At 29.3% G+C, this 19279-nt stretch overlaps 1 protein-coding gene across 1 annotated transcript; it reads right to left on the bottom strand.

Moving 5' to 3' along the window:
- Window positions 1-9733: 9733 nt before the first annotated feature.
- LOC106615449 (solute carrier family 12 member 8) lies at window positions 9734-17909 on the bottom strand. Its single transcript, XM_014231672.3, has 7 exons — window positions 17334-17909; window positions 16725-17272; window positions 14637-14838; window positions 14338-14572; window positions 13641-14273; window positions 13388-13566; window positions 9734-12437 (listed from the first exon to the last, which is right to left on the bottom strand). Exons 1-7 carry the CDS (start codon window positions 17564-17566, stop codon window positions 12278-12280), a joined length of 2190 nt encoding a protein of 729 aa, XP_014087147.3. The 5' UTR covers window positions 17567-17909; the 3' UTR covers window positions 9734-12277.
- Window positions 17910-19279: the final 1370 nt, after the last annotated feature.

Genomic DNA, 19279 nt, shown 5'->3' with positions numbered 1-19279 from the left:
TTTCAATAACGTTAACTGTAAGGCTATTTACACCTTTCTGCTGAAACTTTTTAACACTTAGATGGTTATTATTGATCAAAAACAAAAGAGTTGCGAATTATTTACTTTTGCTAATAGTGACTGGATAGTAGCGCGGGATTTATCTTCTATTTTAATGATTTAACTTTAAAAAAATATAGATTAAGATTGCTCTTGGAATACTTATGCGCATTCGAATTCGTAACCAGTTTTTCTTATTTGTAAATTCTTTACAAGAAAATGTGCCTCTTTGCTGAAGACCATGTTTTGTAAGAGATAAAGGGAGATACAACTATCTTAAGCGCAAATCCTAATATAATTTTGATTATTCGGTTATTCAAACGCATTATTTTCATGATGCAATCATATCATTCAAATCTGCTTTATAAAGTTTCACGTTTCTTAATTCGTAATTAGAAATCGTCGAAACATAACAACCTACTCGTTTACATATCACCAAAAACACATACTAGCCGAATGGAGTAATATGATTTTGAAATCCTTTTGATTGAAAACTCTTTTCTTTGTACAATAATTTCAAATCAAAAAATCAAATGCAACACCTGCAAATTGATAAGACAAAAACGCACATTCAACCAACCCCAACGACCTTCAACAAATGACTTTAGCAACGAACTCGCTGCTTGACACAACGATCCAGCGCACTCAACACTGATATTAAATAGAAGCATGCATGCATCAGCAAATGTATTGGCGTGTGTACAAGCATATATGCACGTGTTTTTGCTCTAATCTAAAATTTACAAAACGCTTATCACGCGCCTCACTGCATTTCTAGGCAAGTGCAGATAAACTGAAGAAGTTACGCATATTTTTTAATTGATGTACATTGCATGCATATATAAGTATTTATATATAATTGCTCGTTATGCGTGTGTGCATATGTAAAAATGTTTTATCTGACAACTTATCTGTTTTTTTTTTAATTTTTTTCAAATTGTACTTTCATAATACATACAAATTAAATTTTTTTCCGATGGTTTTCTAGAGTAGGTTTATTAGTGACCAGCAAGTGGCACATACCATCGCTAAGACGATGCGGTGATTATACAAAAGGCATTTTTCTTATCCCCTCGCGTAAGAATTAATAATTTAATATATATTATTTTCATTTTCCACCCTTTCGCTTTTAATTTTTACACTTTTTAAATTTATTAGTTATTTCTTTTTTTTTAATTTAAATTGTATATATTTTTCTATTCATTTATAATTATTTTTTATATTTAATATTCTATTTATTTTGAAAAACTTTTTTTTTTGAATTTTAAATAACTATTTTATTTTTTGTTTGTTTGTATTTATTTTTCTATTTTCCGATCTTTTAATTTTTAATATTTTTTAAACAGCTTTTATTTTTCTATAAACTTATCTATATTTTTAATCTCATAATTTTTTTTAATTGGTTTGTTCTTCATCTCTCATTCAATTTCAATTTTTAATAATAGTTTGTTAGAACCAAAAAAAATTATAAATTTTCATATTTTATAACCTAAACAGGGTATACTAAATTTGCCAAGATGTTAATGTAGATAAATAATTAAACCAAAGTTAACGAATTTTCTTAGTTTAAATAATATTTTTCTAAATTTTAATATTTTTCAAATTTAAAAAAAAAAAAATTTCATATTAGGTAATTATTTCGCGTTTTTAATAAATTCCTTTTGAATTTTATTTTTAAATAATTTAAAAGTATTTATTAATTTACTGAGAATTTATTTTAATATTTTTTATTTTCCTTTTATTATTTTAATATATAACTTTTTAACTTTTTTATCCTTAATTTAATTTTTTTCTTATTCCATATTATTTTATAAAGTTTTTCTATGTTTTACTTTAATTTTAGTGTAAATAAGGTAAAATTTAATTATTTGCTTAGTAGAAATATTTCCTAAACAAATTTAAATTATAATTTTTTTTCCACTTTAATTTTTGCATTATATATTGTATAATTTTTTCTAATAATTTTTTTAATTTTTCGTTTTTAATCTAAAGTTTTATTAGTTGTTTAACAACCGTATATTAATTTTTTTTAATTTAAAAATGTTTTTATTAATATTTATTTTTCGGTTTTAACTTATTTATTTATCATTTTTATATTTTAATAACTATTTTAATATTAGCTCTTAATTTTTTATAATACTCAGTATTTTAATTTTATTTTATCATAAATCATTTTTTTTACTTATTCTTGTATTTTATTTTTAATAATAGTTTTTAATTTACCATTTCTATGCTGAGTTTTTTTTTACTACTACTTAATTGCTGTGTGCCAGTTGCTTCCTCAATTGGCGTGGTCTTTCTATTAATGACATTAATTTGTTTCAATATTTTGTAGTTGAGTGGGTTTTCAGTCTTGCTGTTGCTTTTGTTGTTATAAGCTGCGTGCTGCTGCCGGCATTCGTTTAAGCGTATTGTCAGTTAAGCATACAATCGAAGCAAATCAAAGCGGCGAAATGCGGTAGAAATAAAAAAATAAAAATAAAAAACATCAAAAAGCAAAAGCAAAATGCAAAAAAAAAATACAAAAATAAAATTTCAAAAGAAAAAAGCGTTTAACGCAATTTGCACCATTTCGACTTTCTCTTGTTGACGCTGAGTCGGACAACAGGCTGCTTTGACTACTGTCAAACGCATACATACATATGTACATGCATTTGCATTTTTTGTTGCGTTTATTGCGTTATTTTGGCATGTGTTTGTTGTGCCTATTTTTGGGTTTTATTACATTCATTGCTCATTTAACTGTTTTTTGCGTCGCTTTTCGCTTGATTACTTTTAGCAGTTCCCCTCAAACGGTTTACTTAGTACTCTTACATCTCTTTACTTTTATAAATACATAACTGCATACATGCATATACATATGTATGCTTATATATAATTTTTATTTAACTCTGGCAACGCGAAAGTAATATAATCATTTGAATCATTCATTTGTGTAAACACAAAGTTTGTTTGATAACTGTTTGCTTATGCAAAGTAGTTGTTGTGTAACGACACTTGTGTTTGTAGCATGTTAAAATAATTGTTTTATTTCATATATTTACGGTTGATTGCAAAAATAATAAGTGCAATTGAAGCAGGAGTATGCGGAGAAATGTATGAATATAAGAGGGATGTCCTGCTGTTCTTGAACAGAGAAAAGGGAGAAAGGAAGATAGAAAAAAAGTTCAGGGAACGCTGAAAGAAAATAAAATTTTCTTTACTGTCAAGGCTTCGCTGATCAAGAGTGAATAAAAATAAATCGAAAGCACTGCTGTGTATTACTTAAGCTCATTACCCTGTTTTTAGAACTCTTGAATGAATCCCTTTTAATCAGTACGGCTGTAATTAAATATATGAAATATAATAAAGCAGAATCAAAAATATTGAAAATATAATATATTTCGGAAGTGAAACTGCTTTAGACTTTAAAATTAATTGACTGCAACATAAATGTGTTACGTAACAAAATTTCGTCATCACGCTCGTCATTAGGCAAGCTGAAAACTAAGCTCATTTGAATAAATTTTTGGACTGCTCGGTGTATTACTCGGATGGCTTAAAACAACAAAAAATAGTTACATGGTTTTATTAAAAAAGAAGGCCACCTGTTTGAAATTTTTAAGTAAAATAATAAAAAAATACTCAATATACAATAGATATTTTTAAGGTAAAATATACAATAGATATTTAAGTAAATTTGAATAAAGTTTTACCAGAGTTGCCAACTCATTAAAAAAGTTAAACATATAAAATACAATAATTAAAATAAACAAATTATTTTTTAGGCGTGTATTAAAGTAAAAAGTTTTAAAACTTTTTAAAAAGTGTATGGTGTTGCCAACTGTTCAAAAAAATCGAAGGGTTACCAATTGTTAAAAGTAATATAATTTATAGAATAAATAATAAGAGAAACCAATTTTTGCACAAATGATATTAAATGACTTAATGTTGGGTAAAGTTTAAGGTAGAGCTGCCAACTAACTCAAATTTTTAAATAAATAAAATTGTTAAAATAAACGAATTATGTTTGTATGTATGTGTGCATCAAAGTTAAAAGAGTTCTAAAATGTTGGTAGAGTTGCCATTTGTTTAAATTGTAAAATTAAATAAAAATTTATTAATTTAAACGAAATTTTACAATATACATACAAGTATTTATGTCTCTATCAAATGAATGAAAAGCTTAAAAATGCTTACAATTGAAAAAAAATTTAATGGGTTACCAACTGTTCAAAATATTACATTATAATGAAACAAATAATAAGATTAAAAAAAATTTTATACACTAAGGTTATCAAACTGGAAAAAGCTTAAAAAAGATTGTAATTAACAATTTTAATAAATAAATCTGTTATTTTTGGGTGTGTGTGTATCAAAGCGAAGAGATTAAAAAAATACTAATGTAGGGTTCCCACATGTTGAAAAAATCATCTATGGACGAAAAGCTTAAAAAAGCTTACAATTGAAAAGTATATATGAAAAGGGTTACCAGCTGTTAAAAATAATATAATTAATTTAATTAAATAAATAATTTGATAAACCAATTTTTACACTGAAGATATCCAACGGAAAATGGCTTAAAAAAATGTTGTTGAATATACTTTTGAGGTGGGTTACCAACATAAAATGATAAATTAAATACAATTTTATTAATCTTTTCAATAATCCCTAAATAAATGCACTAAAAATGCACTTAGAACCTAGCTCCTAAGCTCTCCAATATCAGGCGCAGTAGCACCAGGCACTGTGTTAATTCTCATTATCAAGCTTAGCAATTATTATCTTTTTTCACGTGCTCAGCAACCTTATTGAAATCAGAATCTTTTGAAATATGTTACTTGTTGTTGCTTTTAGCTAAGTTTGTCCTTTTAGGTTAACTTGTTTCATTTAACTTCAATTTATCACCTTAATTGAATTTCCGGCATAACATAAGTACATATATGTGTTTGAAATTTATTAGTATGTATACAAGTATATAAGGGCTACTTATTGATCACCCAGCAGTCAGTTAATTATGCAATAATGCAGTCTTTATTACGCAAACTTTCTAAAGTTGTATTATTTGGGTTAAATTGTTTTCTTAGGCCAACAACTCAACGCTGACACTCACCGATTACTCAGTCTCTTTTGGCATTTTTGATGTTTGCAATATTTTGGGCAAACAAGTGTAAGTGAAAGGAGTTTTGAGGCGGTAGTAAACGAGATCATCAGCTGAACACCGTCAATATATAAATATATATACATATATATGAACATCGTCTGGCTACCAAAAGATGCAGCTGTATAGCTCTAAATTAGTCCGAATTTGATTATTTCATATTTTGATGATAAGTGAACTTGCATATTTCGTAGTAAAACTGGTATCATATTTATCAAAAGATAAATTTTAGATTTCAAACTGCTAGAGTAGTTTTTTTTGGGGAAAAATTGCGGAAGTCTTGAGTTTAAATATATGTGTGTATGTATGTATATACAACAATCGGAAGTTTCTTCAAAACATATTGAATGTCGTACTGTATTAACCTGTTTGTGGATAAAAGAAAGCGAAATATGAAAAAACGTTAACAGAAACTGCGACGTAGCTATAATGCCCATCACAGGTGCATTTATAATACTATAAAAGGATATATAAAGGGGTTTATCTTGATTTTGAGTGGTCAGTTTGTAAGGCAGTTATTTGCTATAGTACTGATCAATATGTTTGGAGATTTTAGAATCGGCTTGGACAAGAATCTATAACAAACTTCGTGAAGATATCTAGGCAAATAAAAAACAAGCACTTGGTTTTTATAGATTCGTTTGTATGGCAGCTAACAAAAGAAAAGTGGTATTGAAATGTTAGAGCGGTGAAATGTGTTGCTCTTTATGGAGATTATATTTATTAATAAAGCCAATTTTGAACCAAAACAACTGTGTTTTCTAGTTGTTTCGAAAAGTGGGCAGCGTTCTCAATGAACTCTAAAACAGCCAGGCAGGAGCAAAGCTTGGTCTAGTTGCAAAATCCAGCACAAGTCTAGATCTAGTCATGGGAGAACATCGTCTTCAAAAAATCATGATATAAAAGCCAAAGTAAGACAACAAAAGCAATAATATTAAATCCTGCACCCAAACTTACTAAAAAATCCCCTTAAAAGTCGTTCACACTACAGTCAGATCAACATAACCGGAACGTGACAGGATTTTTAACCGGTTAAGGCTTGACTACTGGACAGCGTTTTTTCAGGTATGTTTCTACTATTTTTAACAACTACTATATTTTAACAACAGTGATAATAATCTCTTCAAGACCCGTTGAGAGCACTTATACCCGTTCAACTTTTTTCAGTAGCTTGAAATAGACGGTATCTTGATATCGAAATTTTCTCGAGATTCCAGGATCCTGAATTCTAATCCAGATTGAACGAATCCAATAACATAACAAGAACTCGACAATATTTAATTGGAAGAAACTCAGAATGAGCTGAATAAAGGCTCAATAAAGAAGGTATAGAGAGATTAGCACAATAAATATATAGAAATATAGTTGACAACTTGGCAAATTTATAAACTTTGAAGTAAACTCAAAAGCAGTTAAAGGATTCTCCATTTTAAAGAAACAGATTAGATGAAGATATATGTATACCAAAATATATACGATAACTTTCAAATATTCGCCAGTAAAGTTAGAAAGCCTTTGGAGAAGATTCAGAAAAAATGTCTTACTTAAATCGGACGATAATAAAATATAGGTACAGTGGCATAATTTAAACTGATATAGTTCCAGGAGAGTTCAGGATGCAGTACTTAATGGAAGTAACTTTTCATTTTCCAATGAAGATGACTAAACCAAAGCAGGAGTAAATGGATTACAGTATAAATATAAAATTCCAGCCCATATACTACATAAACAGCTGGTTATAATAATGTCTATGGCTACTGCTTCATTTTGGGAATTAAAAATCTAATGAAACTAATGTTAAAAAAGGACGATGGTTGGTTTAAAAGGACAAACAGGAGCCTTTGTGCCCTTGTGCTCCTGCGTGGTAATCAATTAAGCTTTATCCATCAAATCAGTGGATTTGGTAAAATAACTGACCCAAGAAACCCGCTCCTGTGCCCCATTTCACTAGGTTCATTAGTCTTCTCTACTGCGGAATTAAAGCGTAGTGTTTAATGTGTTTACATTGCGTCCATAATCCACAGCAAACAAGGCCGTAGCACCTACTCCAGGGGCTTAATGCGGCATCTTTTCGATAGTGCCATCCACTAGTTATAGGCTTGAAGTTGCACCAGAAGCATATCAAGCACATTAATGGACCTAGTAGAAAAAGTAGACATCAAGCAAACAGTCGGCGTATTTAAATCTGTTTTCTTTAAGAAATATATGTGTATATAAATGTCTGCATTGTAACAATTTTTGTTGTTGTTACGCTTACTAAATTTATATGCGTATACAGCTTCCGCATTGAACGTCAATTAAAGCGATAACTGCAGCGGCCTAAAGCCAATTTCTGTTGCGTGCCACCGGCCATCAATTTAAACACACAGCTTCCACACACACACACACACATTTCAAGACAACTGCCGAAGCACTATAATTTGGCACGTAAGCGGTTAATGCGTCAACACGCTAGTGGCAAAAATACACTTTCAATGCAGTGCGTATTTTTTGCACATTTTTTTTATAAAATATTTAATTTTTTATGTATGTATGAGTGCCTTGAAAATACTTTTAGTGTTTATTACTGTTTTTGTTATATTTTTAAAACTTCATGTCAGATCATGTTAGTCTGTTAAGATTAGCTCTTTTGTTGTACCAATTTTGTTGAAGGTTTTAATTTAAATCATTTTATGCTCATCACTCAACAAAAGTTAAGATTTAATCATTTTTTTCGACATAGAAATGTCTAAAAATACTCTCAATGGCAGCATTTAAGACTTGCAGCTGATAACAAAAAACTTAAGCAGCAAACTCGTTCGAATATTCAAAAGACTGAACCAACGACATTTTAAACAGACTTAAACAACGTGATATGAGAATTCAATAAAATATTAAGGCCGCAGATATTGGATCACTATAGCATATAGCTGCCATACAAACTGACCGATCTTACTCAAATCCTTGAATCGAAAACTTTTTTATTTGACTAGGTATCTTCAATAAACTTGCCACAGATTATTATTCGACACTATTCACTACAATCTCTGAAGAAATAGTTTAGGTCGGACTAGTATAGCACATAGCTGCTATACAAACTGACTGATCAAGTCCAAGTTCTTGTATGGAAAATTATAGCATACAGCTGCCATTTAAACTAACCGATCAAAATGAGTACAAAAATATTATAATAACCTTTTATGCTATAAGTAATGCATCTGTAAAGGATATTATAGCTTCAACGCGTTTTTTTTTGTTTTTTTAAATCAATTTTATTGAATTAAAAATGTGAAACAGTTGGCAACCTTTCATGCACACCTGTAAACAAATTTAAGCTTTTATTGTTATTATTCAAGAATTTATCAATTTTAATTAATTGAAAATTTTGAACAGTTGGCAACCCTACTCAAAAATATTTTCAAAGTTAACCCCAGTTAAATCCCCAGTTTACTTGTAAACCCTTAACGCAATAATTCGTTAACTTAATTTTATTGAAATTCGCTTAAAATACTAGGTTTTCGTTTAAAATGTGTGCTGTTGCAACTTAAGTTGTTATTATTGCGTAATTCCGACCATTACTTTGTTGCTGGATATACAGAAAGCTTAGAAAAGAACTTAATAAACAATAATGCTGTTTAATCATAGACTTTTGTTTTTATATTTTAGTGCTCACTCAGAATTAATAGCCTTTATTAATCGTAGATATATGTAAGTATGTATATTTATTGTATATATATTTTGTTTAATACAAATTTAAGTTACATTTTATGCCTCACAATTACTTTAACTACAATTTACGGTATATGCACATTATTTACTAATAGTCGCTTATATGATTTTTATATACGCTTTTTAAATTCTTTTTATATAATATAATTTTTGTCAATTTGATATATTTCTTATTAGATTTTTTTAACGTTTTTTTTTTGTTGTATATATATACATAATATTTTTGTATATATATTTTACATTATGCTTAAACAGGTTTTTGTTTTAATAATAAAAGTTTTTTCATTATTGATGCACAATGATGAATCATTTTTCTTCCTTTTTTATTATTTTAATTTTTTTATGTTTTAATTACTTTTATTTGTTTGTTTAATTTAATTTTTTTAATTTTTAATTTTATTTTATTTCCCTTTTTTATTTTTTTATTTAATCTTATTTATTTTTGGTTTTTGTTTGTGTTGCAAAATTTTATTTTATAATATAATTTTTATTTTTTCTTTGTTTATTTTTTATAATTGTTTAGGTGTTTTTTTTGTTTTTTATTTAATTTCATATACTTTATTTGTAGGATTTGTAAACAGTTCATTTTGGATATATATATATATATATTTTTTACCATTTACTTTCTTTTTGCATTTTTGTTTTTTATTTGTATATTTATGTCCATTTTTAATTCATTTTTTCATTATATTTTTAATTGTGTATTCACTTTTTAATTATTTAATTTGGTTTTTTTTAGTTAAACAACATTTCTCTATTTTTCAATTTTTTTTTTTACTTTTTATTTTATTAGATTTAGTCTTTAGTGTACATATTTGATTTTTTGTCTTCACCTTTTATTTATTATTATTTATTTATTAAATTTTATTTCAGTTATTTATATTTACTTTGTTTTAGTTTAATTTTCAAATTTCATTTCATTTTAGTAGTTTATTTAATTAAATAAATTTTTTTTTTTTTGTTATATGTATTGTTTTTTATTTTGTCTTGTTTTTTATTTATAGCATTATTGTATTTTTTACTTTGATTTTTTTATTTAATTCTTGCATATTATTTAAATTTAATTTATTCCCCATTATTTCAGTTACCATTTTTTTCTGAACTTATTTAGTTTAATTTTGTTATTTTATTTCCTTTTACAATTTAATTACATTAATTTTTTTATAATATATTTTTATTTTATCTTATTTGAGTAATTTATTGTTATTGTTGTTAAATTTAAATTTTTGTTTCTTATCTTATTGCATTTTTTTGTTTTTATATTTAAAAATAAACAAGAAATAAAATTTAACAAAAAATATAATAAATAAAGCAAAAAAGTAATAAAAGAAAAAGTTAAAAAAATGAAACTAAAACAAAAAAATATAAATTAAAATTTTATTTATTTTTTTGTATTTTCTTGTTTTTATTTAAAATTTAATTATTTTTCCTATTACCTTTTGTCTTATTACCTTTTTTTTATATTTTAAAATAAACAAAAAATAAAATCAAGATTTGACCTAAGAAAGTAACAAAATAAAAAGTGAAAAAAATTAAACTGAAACAATAAAATACAAATTAAAGTTTAATTTATTTTTTTGTAATTTTTTGTTTTTATTTAAATTAAAATTAAATTTTTTTCCTCACTATTTAATATTTTTATTTTGTTTTATTTAAATTTCATTAACATTTTTTGATTTTTATATTTAGTTTAATTTTTTTCTTTTATTAATTGATGTTATTATCATGTTTTTTTTATTTATATATTTTTTTGTTTTATTTTTATTGAATATTTTAATTTTAATTTTTTGTGTTATATGTATTTATTTTTATTCTAATTCTTGTTTTTATATTTTTATTAATTTTTAAGTTGTGTTTTTTTTTGTATCTGTTGTAAATTTATAAAAATTCAATAAATACACGACATACAAAGTTGTTAATTGTGGGTTTTTTATATTTTTTTTATGTATATGTACTTATGTATTTATGTACATATGTATATCCTTTTAGCAGCAATTAAAGCTAGCAAAAATTTAAGAAAAGTTATAGAATATCTAAAGATGTATATATACTAGTACAGATAGTAAAGTTTAAGGCGTGTGGAAAGTAGTTATTTTTTGTTTTTTACAATTTCAACTTATACATACATATATGCATTTGCGCAAAATGCAAATTGGTACATGAGTAACTACGTTTATTTGCAACATTTTATATTTCTTTTTATTTGTATTTTTTTCTATTATTTTATTTATTTTTATTTCTTTTTATTATTTTTTCTTATGAATTTAAACAATAGAAAACAAGTTTAAGGTTTATAAATACAGTTATAGTGTAAGCAATGTGTCGTTACAGTAACAAAAATTGAGTAAAACGAGATTAAATAGAATTATTTTAAATATTTTTTAAAAACATATTTTTAATTTGCACATTTTGGACTTTTGTTATGCCTGCATTTCCACTGTTTGATTATGCTAAGCTTTTTAACGCTTTAATTTGCTTTTGCAACAAAATTTTATATTTTTTATTTTAAATTTTTTGTTTTATTTATTTTAAATATTTTATATTAATTTATTTTTTTCTTTTTGCAATTTTAAATTTCAACTTTGCACTTTTTAAACTATTTGTTGCATTTCTTATTATCTCATTATCACATATGCTTCCTTTCGAACGCATTAAATTCTGCTTAGGCTTTTAAATGCAACGCAAGGAAACATACATACGAATTTCAATCGTTACATAACTAATCACACTTATAAAATTTACTAAATACAACACTTTTAAGCTTCTTTTATATAAATTAAACAACAGTCATTTGTTATATAGTAAAAAGCTGCACTTAACTGAGTTACATAACAGAGAAATTTGCATGCTTCTAAATGCATTAATGAAAATATTTAAGTTTTACATTAACAAAGGCGCATAATTTGCTTAATTTAATAATAAAAAAGGCAAACTTTTTACTCTAGCACTAACACGGCGCACTAAAGATGTCAATATCAGGCAAACTCATACACGTTGAGACTATTAATATGGCGAGCGCTGTTGGAACCAAATTTGTGCACGAATTTTAAATGCAATAAACCGTTAACGGGGTTGAAGTGCGGAGTGAAGTGCATTTTGATTTTATTTACTGATTCGCGTGCCTTGAGGTGACTTATTAACTTTTTCTTTTCTACCGATTTTTTAGGAAATGCTTGCGTTGTTATTGTTATACTTATAATTTGTTGTCATTTTGTGGAAAATATTGCTTCAAAAATACATATTCGGTTACTTAGTCCAATTGTTGTTACCATTTTGGAGGGTATATGAGTGCGTGTTATTGTTTTTGTGCTTGTTTTTTATTTTTATTTTTTTTTTGTTTTTGTATTTTACGAAAATATTATTGTACACGCCATTACTTTATTACTTCATTCATACGTCATCGATTAGATGACCTTCCACCACGGCGGAGTGATGGTAGCGACTGCGTTGCGAGAAATCAGCATTGTCCTCATTCAGTTGCGTGCGCGAGAAATCGACGCCTGGACAGGTGGGTGTCACCACAACCTGCTCGTACTCGTGCATGCGCTTGCTGAAGGAAAGGAGTGAAACATTTTTAATTAACTTTTGGTAAAAATATTGGCGTTATTCATTCATAGCGTTATTATTGTAATATTTTTTTAATGTGGCAACACTATTCAATAACAGCATACATATAATAATATTTTTTTCGAATTTATTTTTGGCAAAAATATTGATGTAATTAATTATAGTGCAATTATTGTAATACTATTTTCTAATAAATTTTTTGAAATAACAACATTTAATAATATCAGCGTCATAGATCTTTCGTAAATCTGCTGAATCTAAAGCCGATATTGTAATTTTTAATTTATTTTATGGCTTTAATTGAATAAAAATATTAAAGTGATGGCAACCCACGACAGTAGTGAATTTAAAACATTAATAAATTGGTAACTCTACACAAAAGATATGTACGTATTCAAATGTAAGCCTTCTTAACCCTCTTTACTTTTGCACCCATATTATAATATTGCGTTGATCCAATCGAGTCTATCAAACAATATTTTATAAAAATCTGTCAACACTGTTCCAACAAAACTAAATGTTCTTAATATTTCTAGCTTTATAGCCATATCGTAAAAATTTGTTTACATTATCAGCTTCATATAAATTAGACATATGTACATTTTTAAACAGATGGCAACTTTCTTCATAATTTTTTTTAACTGCAAACATTGTTGGACCACATCAACTTTTTAACGTTACGATTTCTTTTTTACTACAAATTTTGAAACAATTGGCAACCTTTTGATATTATTTGCTCTAAGCCATTCAAATATTTCAATTACCGTACCGGAAACCGTTTCGCTTAAAACATTTTCTGTTACAAATATTTGTGTGCACACAGTGAATAGCTGTAAATGTCACATGACTAACTTATCTAAGCACAACAATGTTTTTTGCTGATTTTCTGGCTTATCAGTTAATTACTTAGCATGCATGCAATTACACACTCACCCAAAACATCTGAATATGACGCTTTTTAGCCACGCGAAGAAATTGAATTCCGCCGTTAGACCTGGTTTCACTGCAGGATTGGCAGTGCCCACATAAAACCATACAATGAACACAACAACGAAGCATGTGAGCGCGTAATACCAGTTGACCAGCAGCATGACTAGCAGTTTCATAAACGTCTGCAATAAAAATGTAAACAATTACCATGTTCGGCAAGAAAAATACCAGCATATATGCTAGACAGCAAACTTACCCCCAGCAGCGACGCCCAGCGATTGCAAAAAGGCGAATACCAGTTCTTCGTCTTGGAGTGTATGGGCAAGCGTATGGGCGCAATGGGCTCTTCGTCATTCGCCGGCTGATCTGTCGCGCCAGTTTCCTGCGCGTTTGTGCTGTTGTAGCCATCACGGAAAGCAACACCATTGGCGTCGTTACCATATTGCTGCTGTTGGATATGATTGCGTTCAGTCTCTTGATTAGACGTCGCCATAGCAGCTGCAGCCGCGGCAGCCGCAGTTGAGGCGACATTTGAAGGCACATGATGTGGTGAATTTTGTGGTGTTTGTTGCAAATTTTTATGACGCACACGATCGGGAAATAACAAATCCAAATCGTTGCTATCGCTGCCGGGTGATTGCGCAGTGCCATAACGGCGCGTCTCATAAGATGGGCTAGACGCCTGTATGCGAAAACGTTCCTCACGTTGTTCTTGTATATCGAACGTTTGCGCCAAAGCAAAGTAAGAGTAATCAATGCAAGCGTAGGTCAATAAGAAGGGCATAGTGACGATAGGTGCAAGGAAATTGATATCACCAACTATGATGAATGAGACCGTAACCACAGCAACAACGCTCATAGCATAGAGCGGCACTTTGTTGGGACCGCGCTAAAGTTTGTAAGCGAGAAAGTAAGGTTAATCCAAAACCAAAATTAATCTTTTGCATACTTACGCCCTTGCCAAGAACATCGATACCAGGTATGACGCTTTCATTGGCTATACTTTGCAAAACACGCGGCGTACCATACATAGCGCCCAAGCACGAAGACATACTGGACACATATATGCCAGCCAGTAGCAGCAACGGCACTGCGGAGACTTTCACAGATATCATATAATCGGTGAGCAAAGTGGAGTGTGTGCAGGTTGCACCCAGAAATAACACAAACACCAAATAAAGGAAAGTGCTACGGAAAAATAGATTATGTTTAAATTTACCCTAACAGTAAGTAAATATCTTGGTAAACCTACGACGTGCCAAAAGCGGCCAAAGTGCCATTTGGTATATCGGTGGAAGGGGCGCGTAAGTCACCGCTCATATTAATACCGGAAAGCACACCTGTCACAGTTGGAAAGAATACGCCAAACACGCGGAACCATGAGTAACCATCCTCATATTTCGGCATTAAATTTTCCCAAAAATTACTGCTACCCCAGCCTTCAAACCCGTTTTCTGTAATATAAAAAAAAATAATAAAATTTAAAAAAATATTATATATATAAAAAAAAATAATAAAATTTAAAAAAATAAATATAAAAAAAAATAATAAAATTTAAAAAAATATATATAAAAAATAATAATAAAATTTAAAAAAATATATATAAAAAAAAATAATAGTAAAAAAATATATATATAAAAAAAAATAATATTAAAAAAAATAATATTAAAAAAAATATAAATATATAAAAAAATAAAATTAAAATAAATATATATAAAAAAAAAATAAAATTAAAAAATATATATATAACAAGTAAGGAAGGGCTAAGTTCTGATGTAACCGAACATTTTATACTCTCGCAAAGTCAAATGGTATACTCGTTTGAGATTTCTTTGTGGATTGACTGATATTTTCGGTAGAAGGTCAACTATAGGCACTGGGGTCCACATATTTAGTACTTAGGGGCTTGAACAGTTTTGGTTCGATTTAGAAAATTTTTGGTCACAAGGTGGCATACTTTAAACGTATTATTCACGCAAAGTTTTACGCCGATATAATCATTGTTGCTTGATTTGCATAGTGGAAAGTGAAAGAATCAAGTGGTATTTAAAATGGTGTCATATGGAAAATAGGCGTGGTTGTAATCCGATTTCGCCCATTTTCGCACTATGACATAGAAACATGAAAAGAACGTTATGCACCGAATTTGGTTGAAATCGGTTAAGCAGATCTCAAGATATGGGTTTTCACCTAAAAGTGGGCTGTGCCACGCCCACTGTCTAATTTTGAACGCGGTTCCTATAAAGTCATCTTATACCATCTCAGAGATAAAATTTAATGTCTCTGGCGTGTTTAGTGCTTGATTTATCGCGCTTTTAGTAGTTTTTAACAGTACCGTTATATGGGGAGTGGGCGGAGTTGCCACCCGATTTCAACTATTTTCACACCGTCAATAGAAGTGCTAAAAACATTTGCTTCCAGTGAATTTTGTGTATAGCATTAGCGGTTTAGGAGATATGCACATTAAACCTATTAGAGGCGGGACCACGCCCTTTTTAAAAAAAAATTTTAACTGCAGATGCCCCTCCCTAATGTGATCCTGTGTACCAAATAACAGTCTTGTATCTTATTGCGGAGCTTAGTTATGGCAAGTTATTTGTTTTTGATTAATGGCGTTTTGTGGGCGTGGCAGTGGTCCGATTACGCCCATCTGCAATACCAACCGTCTCACGGTACCATGAAACATGTCTACCAAGTTTCATAAAGATATCTCAATTTTTACTCAAGTTAGAGCTTGCACGGACGGACGGACAGACGGACAGGCGGACGGACAGACGGACGGACGGACAGACAGTCACCCGGATTTCAACTCGTCTCTTCATCCTGATCATTTATATATATATAACCCTATATCTAACTCGATTAATTTTAGGTGATACAAACAACCGTTAGGTGAACAAAACTATTATACTCTGTAGCAACAGGTTGCGAGAGTATAAAAAAAAAATTAATATAAAAGAATAAACAAAACAAAAAACATAAATAAATAAATAACAATATAAATAACAAAAAAAAAAACAAATAAATAAAAAAACAAATAAATAAATAAAAAATAAATAAATAAAAACAAATAAATTAAAAACAAATAAATATTATATAAAATATATTATATTAAAAAATAAATAAATAAAATTTAAAAAAATATAAAAATTAATAAATAAATAAAAAATAAAACAAATATAAAAATTAATAAATAAATAAAAAATAAAACAAATAAATAAATAAAAAAAGCACAAATAGATAAATCAAAAAAAAAAATATATAAATAAATATTAAAAAAAAAAAACAGTTTTAGAAATATAATAATTCCTACCACATATAAGTATATTTTTCTACAAACCTGGATCGAAACCAATGAAGCTGCCAACCATAAAATCTAAAGCTGAAACCAACAATATCATCAGCAAAATGAACTGTAGCTTTATAACCCACTTTACGCCGGCCACATTGATGCAGCCCAGCAATAGTACAGCGGCAGTAGCGAAGCCACGTATCGCCCATTTGTTGTCCTCCAGTCCAACTAGTCCTGCCATACTCTCACCAAAACCCAGAACATTTAACGCGCAGCCCACCGCCTGTCCGAAACAGTATAGCAAACCAAGTGAGCCGCCAAAACGCGAGCCCAACGTGTGAGCTACGAGAAAATACACACCACCGCTCTCTACACGACAGCGCTCACAAATGCCCACGGCAGATAGCACGGAAACTAACGCTATGACTACAGTGCAAACTATAATTAGCACTGCATTAATTATGCCAGCCTGCGCTACAATCCAACCAGAACGCAAAAATACAATCACACCGAATACATTGATAAGGCAGGAGGTGAATACGCCATCCCAAGTGCCGAATAGCACTGGTTGTGAGATAAAGAAATTCGAACGCCACCTATAACACAAAAAGAGTATTAGGCTTATCAAGCCCATATATTTTATTGCACAGCAATTACCATGGTTTGTCGCCCTGTTCATCGGCAAATATCTCATTGCGTCCAGAGGCTTGATGTCCACCAGCCGCGTAAGTGTATTCATTACCCAAATCAACAAAGCCACCGGAATTACCGCGTTGTCTAAAATTCGCAACAACCACATCGCCAGGTCCATCATCATCTAAACCGAAACGATTCCAATCAACATGTCGACGTCCACTACCATCAGTGCGACCACTGCCGCTATTACTCATCTCTTCTCTTTTATGGTGCGTCGTTAGCGATTAGGAAAAATGAACTCTCTATATTAGTTCACTTTGTTGTTTGGCTCTATTTTTGTTGCTCCACGCAAGCAACTGGCCCTGCATAAACCACAAACAGACGCAATTTGTGACTGCACTTTTTGTTTTTATCAATTTTGCTTTATCGCTATAGTTGTTTCCTCAATAATTCCATATGTTAGCAGCTAGTAGGCGTGAATTTTTCACCGATTTTCGTAATGAAGAAAATTTGGTTTTCCCAAGAATTGCATTTACGACTATTTTATTTATTTGTTGTGTGTGTGCCAATTGTCAAACTGATGTCATACACAGTGCTGCCATATCACGACAGGTGCCGTTGACGTGAATCTGTTTACGATGGATTTCTCTGCAAGGAGAAATTTATGTTGCTAATGTACAGTGAGGCAATTTGTTTATATTATATATTAAAAAGTTTAATGCATTTTTGAATTACTAATAAAATATTATTTAGTATGTATTACATTTTAATGCTGTTTCTTTATATATTTATGTTTAATAGTAACAAAAGTAGCGATGTTTTTGATTTTGCAAGCTGTACATTTAACACAAAACGACATATTGGACATTAATATCCCAGAATTTATTGCCATTTTTATGAATAAGAAATTCAATGAAGAGGAGTCGTGAAATACATAAAATAAAGCCTATTGTTGTTATAGTAACAAAAATATCAAAATGGTTTTCAAGAATGCTGTAAAAGGTCAAAACGAAAATCCAACTATTAAAAATAATCCACCTATTTATAAATAATTGTATTCGACTGTGATTTGAGCTAGTTTAAGATAATACCAATTATTTTGAAGTTTATTTTTTAATTACTACAAAATATATAGACTGGCAACCCTACGTTGCAAGAGAGCAATCAGCTGACTCGTTTCCACGGGATAATCCAATTTTCGCGGATATCCTACCGTACGGTCTGTAAAAGCGGACGATGCCAGAAATCTGTTCTGTTCAGAAAGTAGAATTGGTAACATTGCATATTAGCGACTGAAAATATTATTTTACTTTATTTCAAATTATGCACTATATATGGCATTAAATTATAAAATTTATATAAAACTGTCATTCATATTAAATCTTTGGGAAAACTTTAGTTTAGCATCCCACGATTTCAGGGTTAAGAGGGGTATGGTTGGATAGAGGAGATTCTCCAGATCTCGAATATATATAATTATTGCCGCCGGAAACTTATAGTTTTCCAGATATTTGCATTAAATTGAAATATTCACAAATTTCATTTTACAATTTCTCGATTTATGGTTATCTTTTCTTTTATATTATGCACTTATTACACAGTAACACTTCACTACAATGTTTCTACATATTTATTTTATATTAAATATTTAAGTATTTGCTTTAAATAAGCATTTAATTTTTACACAATTTTCGTAATATGAACAATAACAAATGGGTTCCATGTTGTCAGATAATAAGTGTTGCCATATCCAAACGGATAAAAGCAATGAAAATAAATAAAAAACCCAATCACCCTCTACAAAATATTATGAACTTAATTTTCCATTTTAATAAAAGAAAAAGGTTTTATGGTTTAAACGTGGCCGTTCTGCACTGGCGGCCTTCGGCCGCGCTACAAAAAAATAACCCTGGTCGGTCCAACACCGGGGTGTTCATAATTCAATCGCGTCAAACTTCTTTCTGCAC

This window comes from Bactrocera oleae, chromosome 5 (genome assembly GCF_042242935.1).
Source record: "Bactrocera oleae isolate idBacOlea1 chromosome 5, idBacOlea1, whole genome shotgun sequence".
NCBI lineage: Eukaryota > Metazoa > Arthropoda > Insecta > Diptera > Tephritidae > Bactrocera > Bactrocera oleae.
Note: the sequence above shows the minus strand (reverse complement) of the source record. Positions and strands in the feature narration are given on the sequence as shown.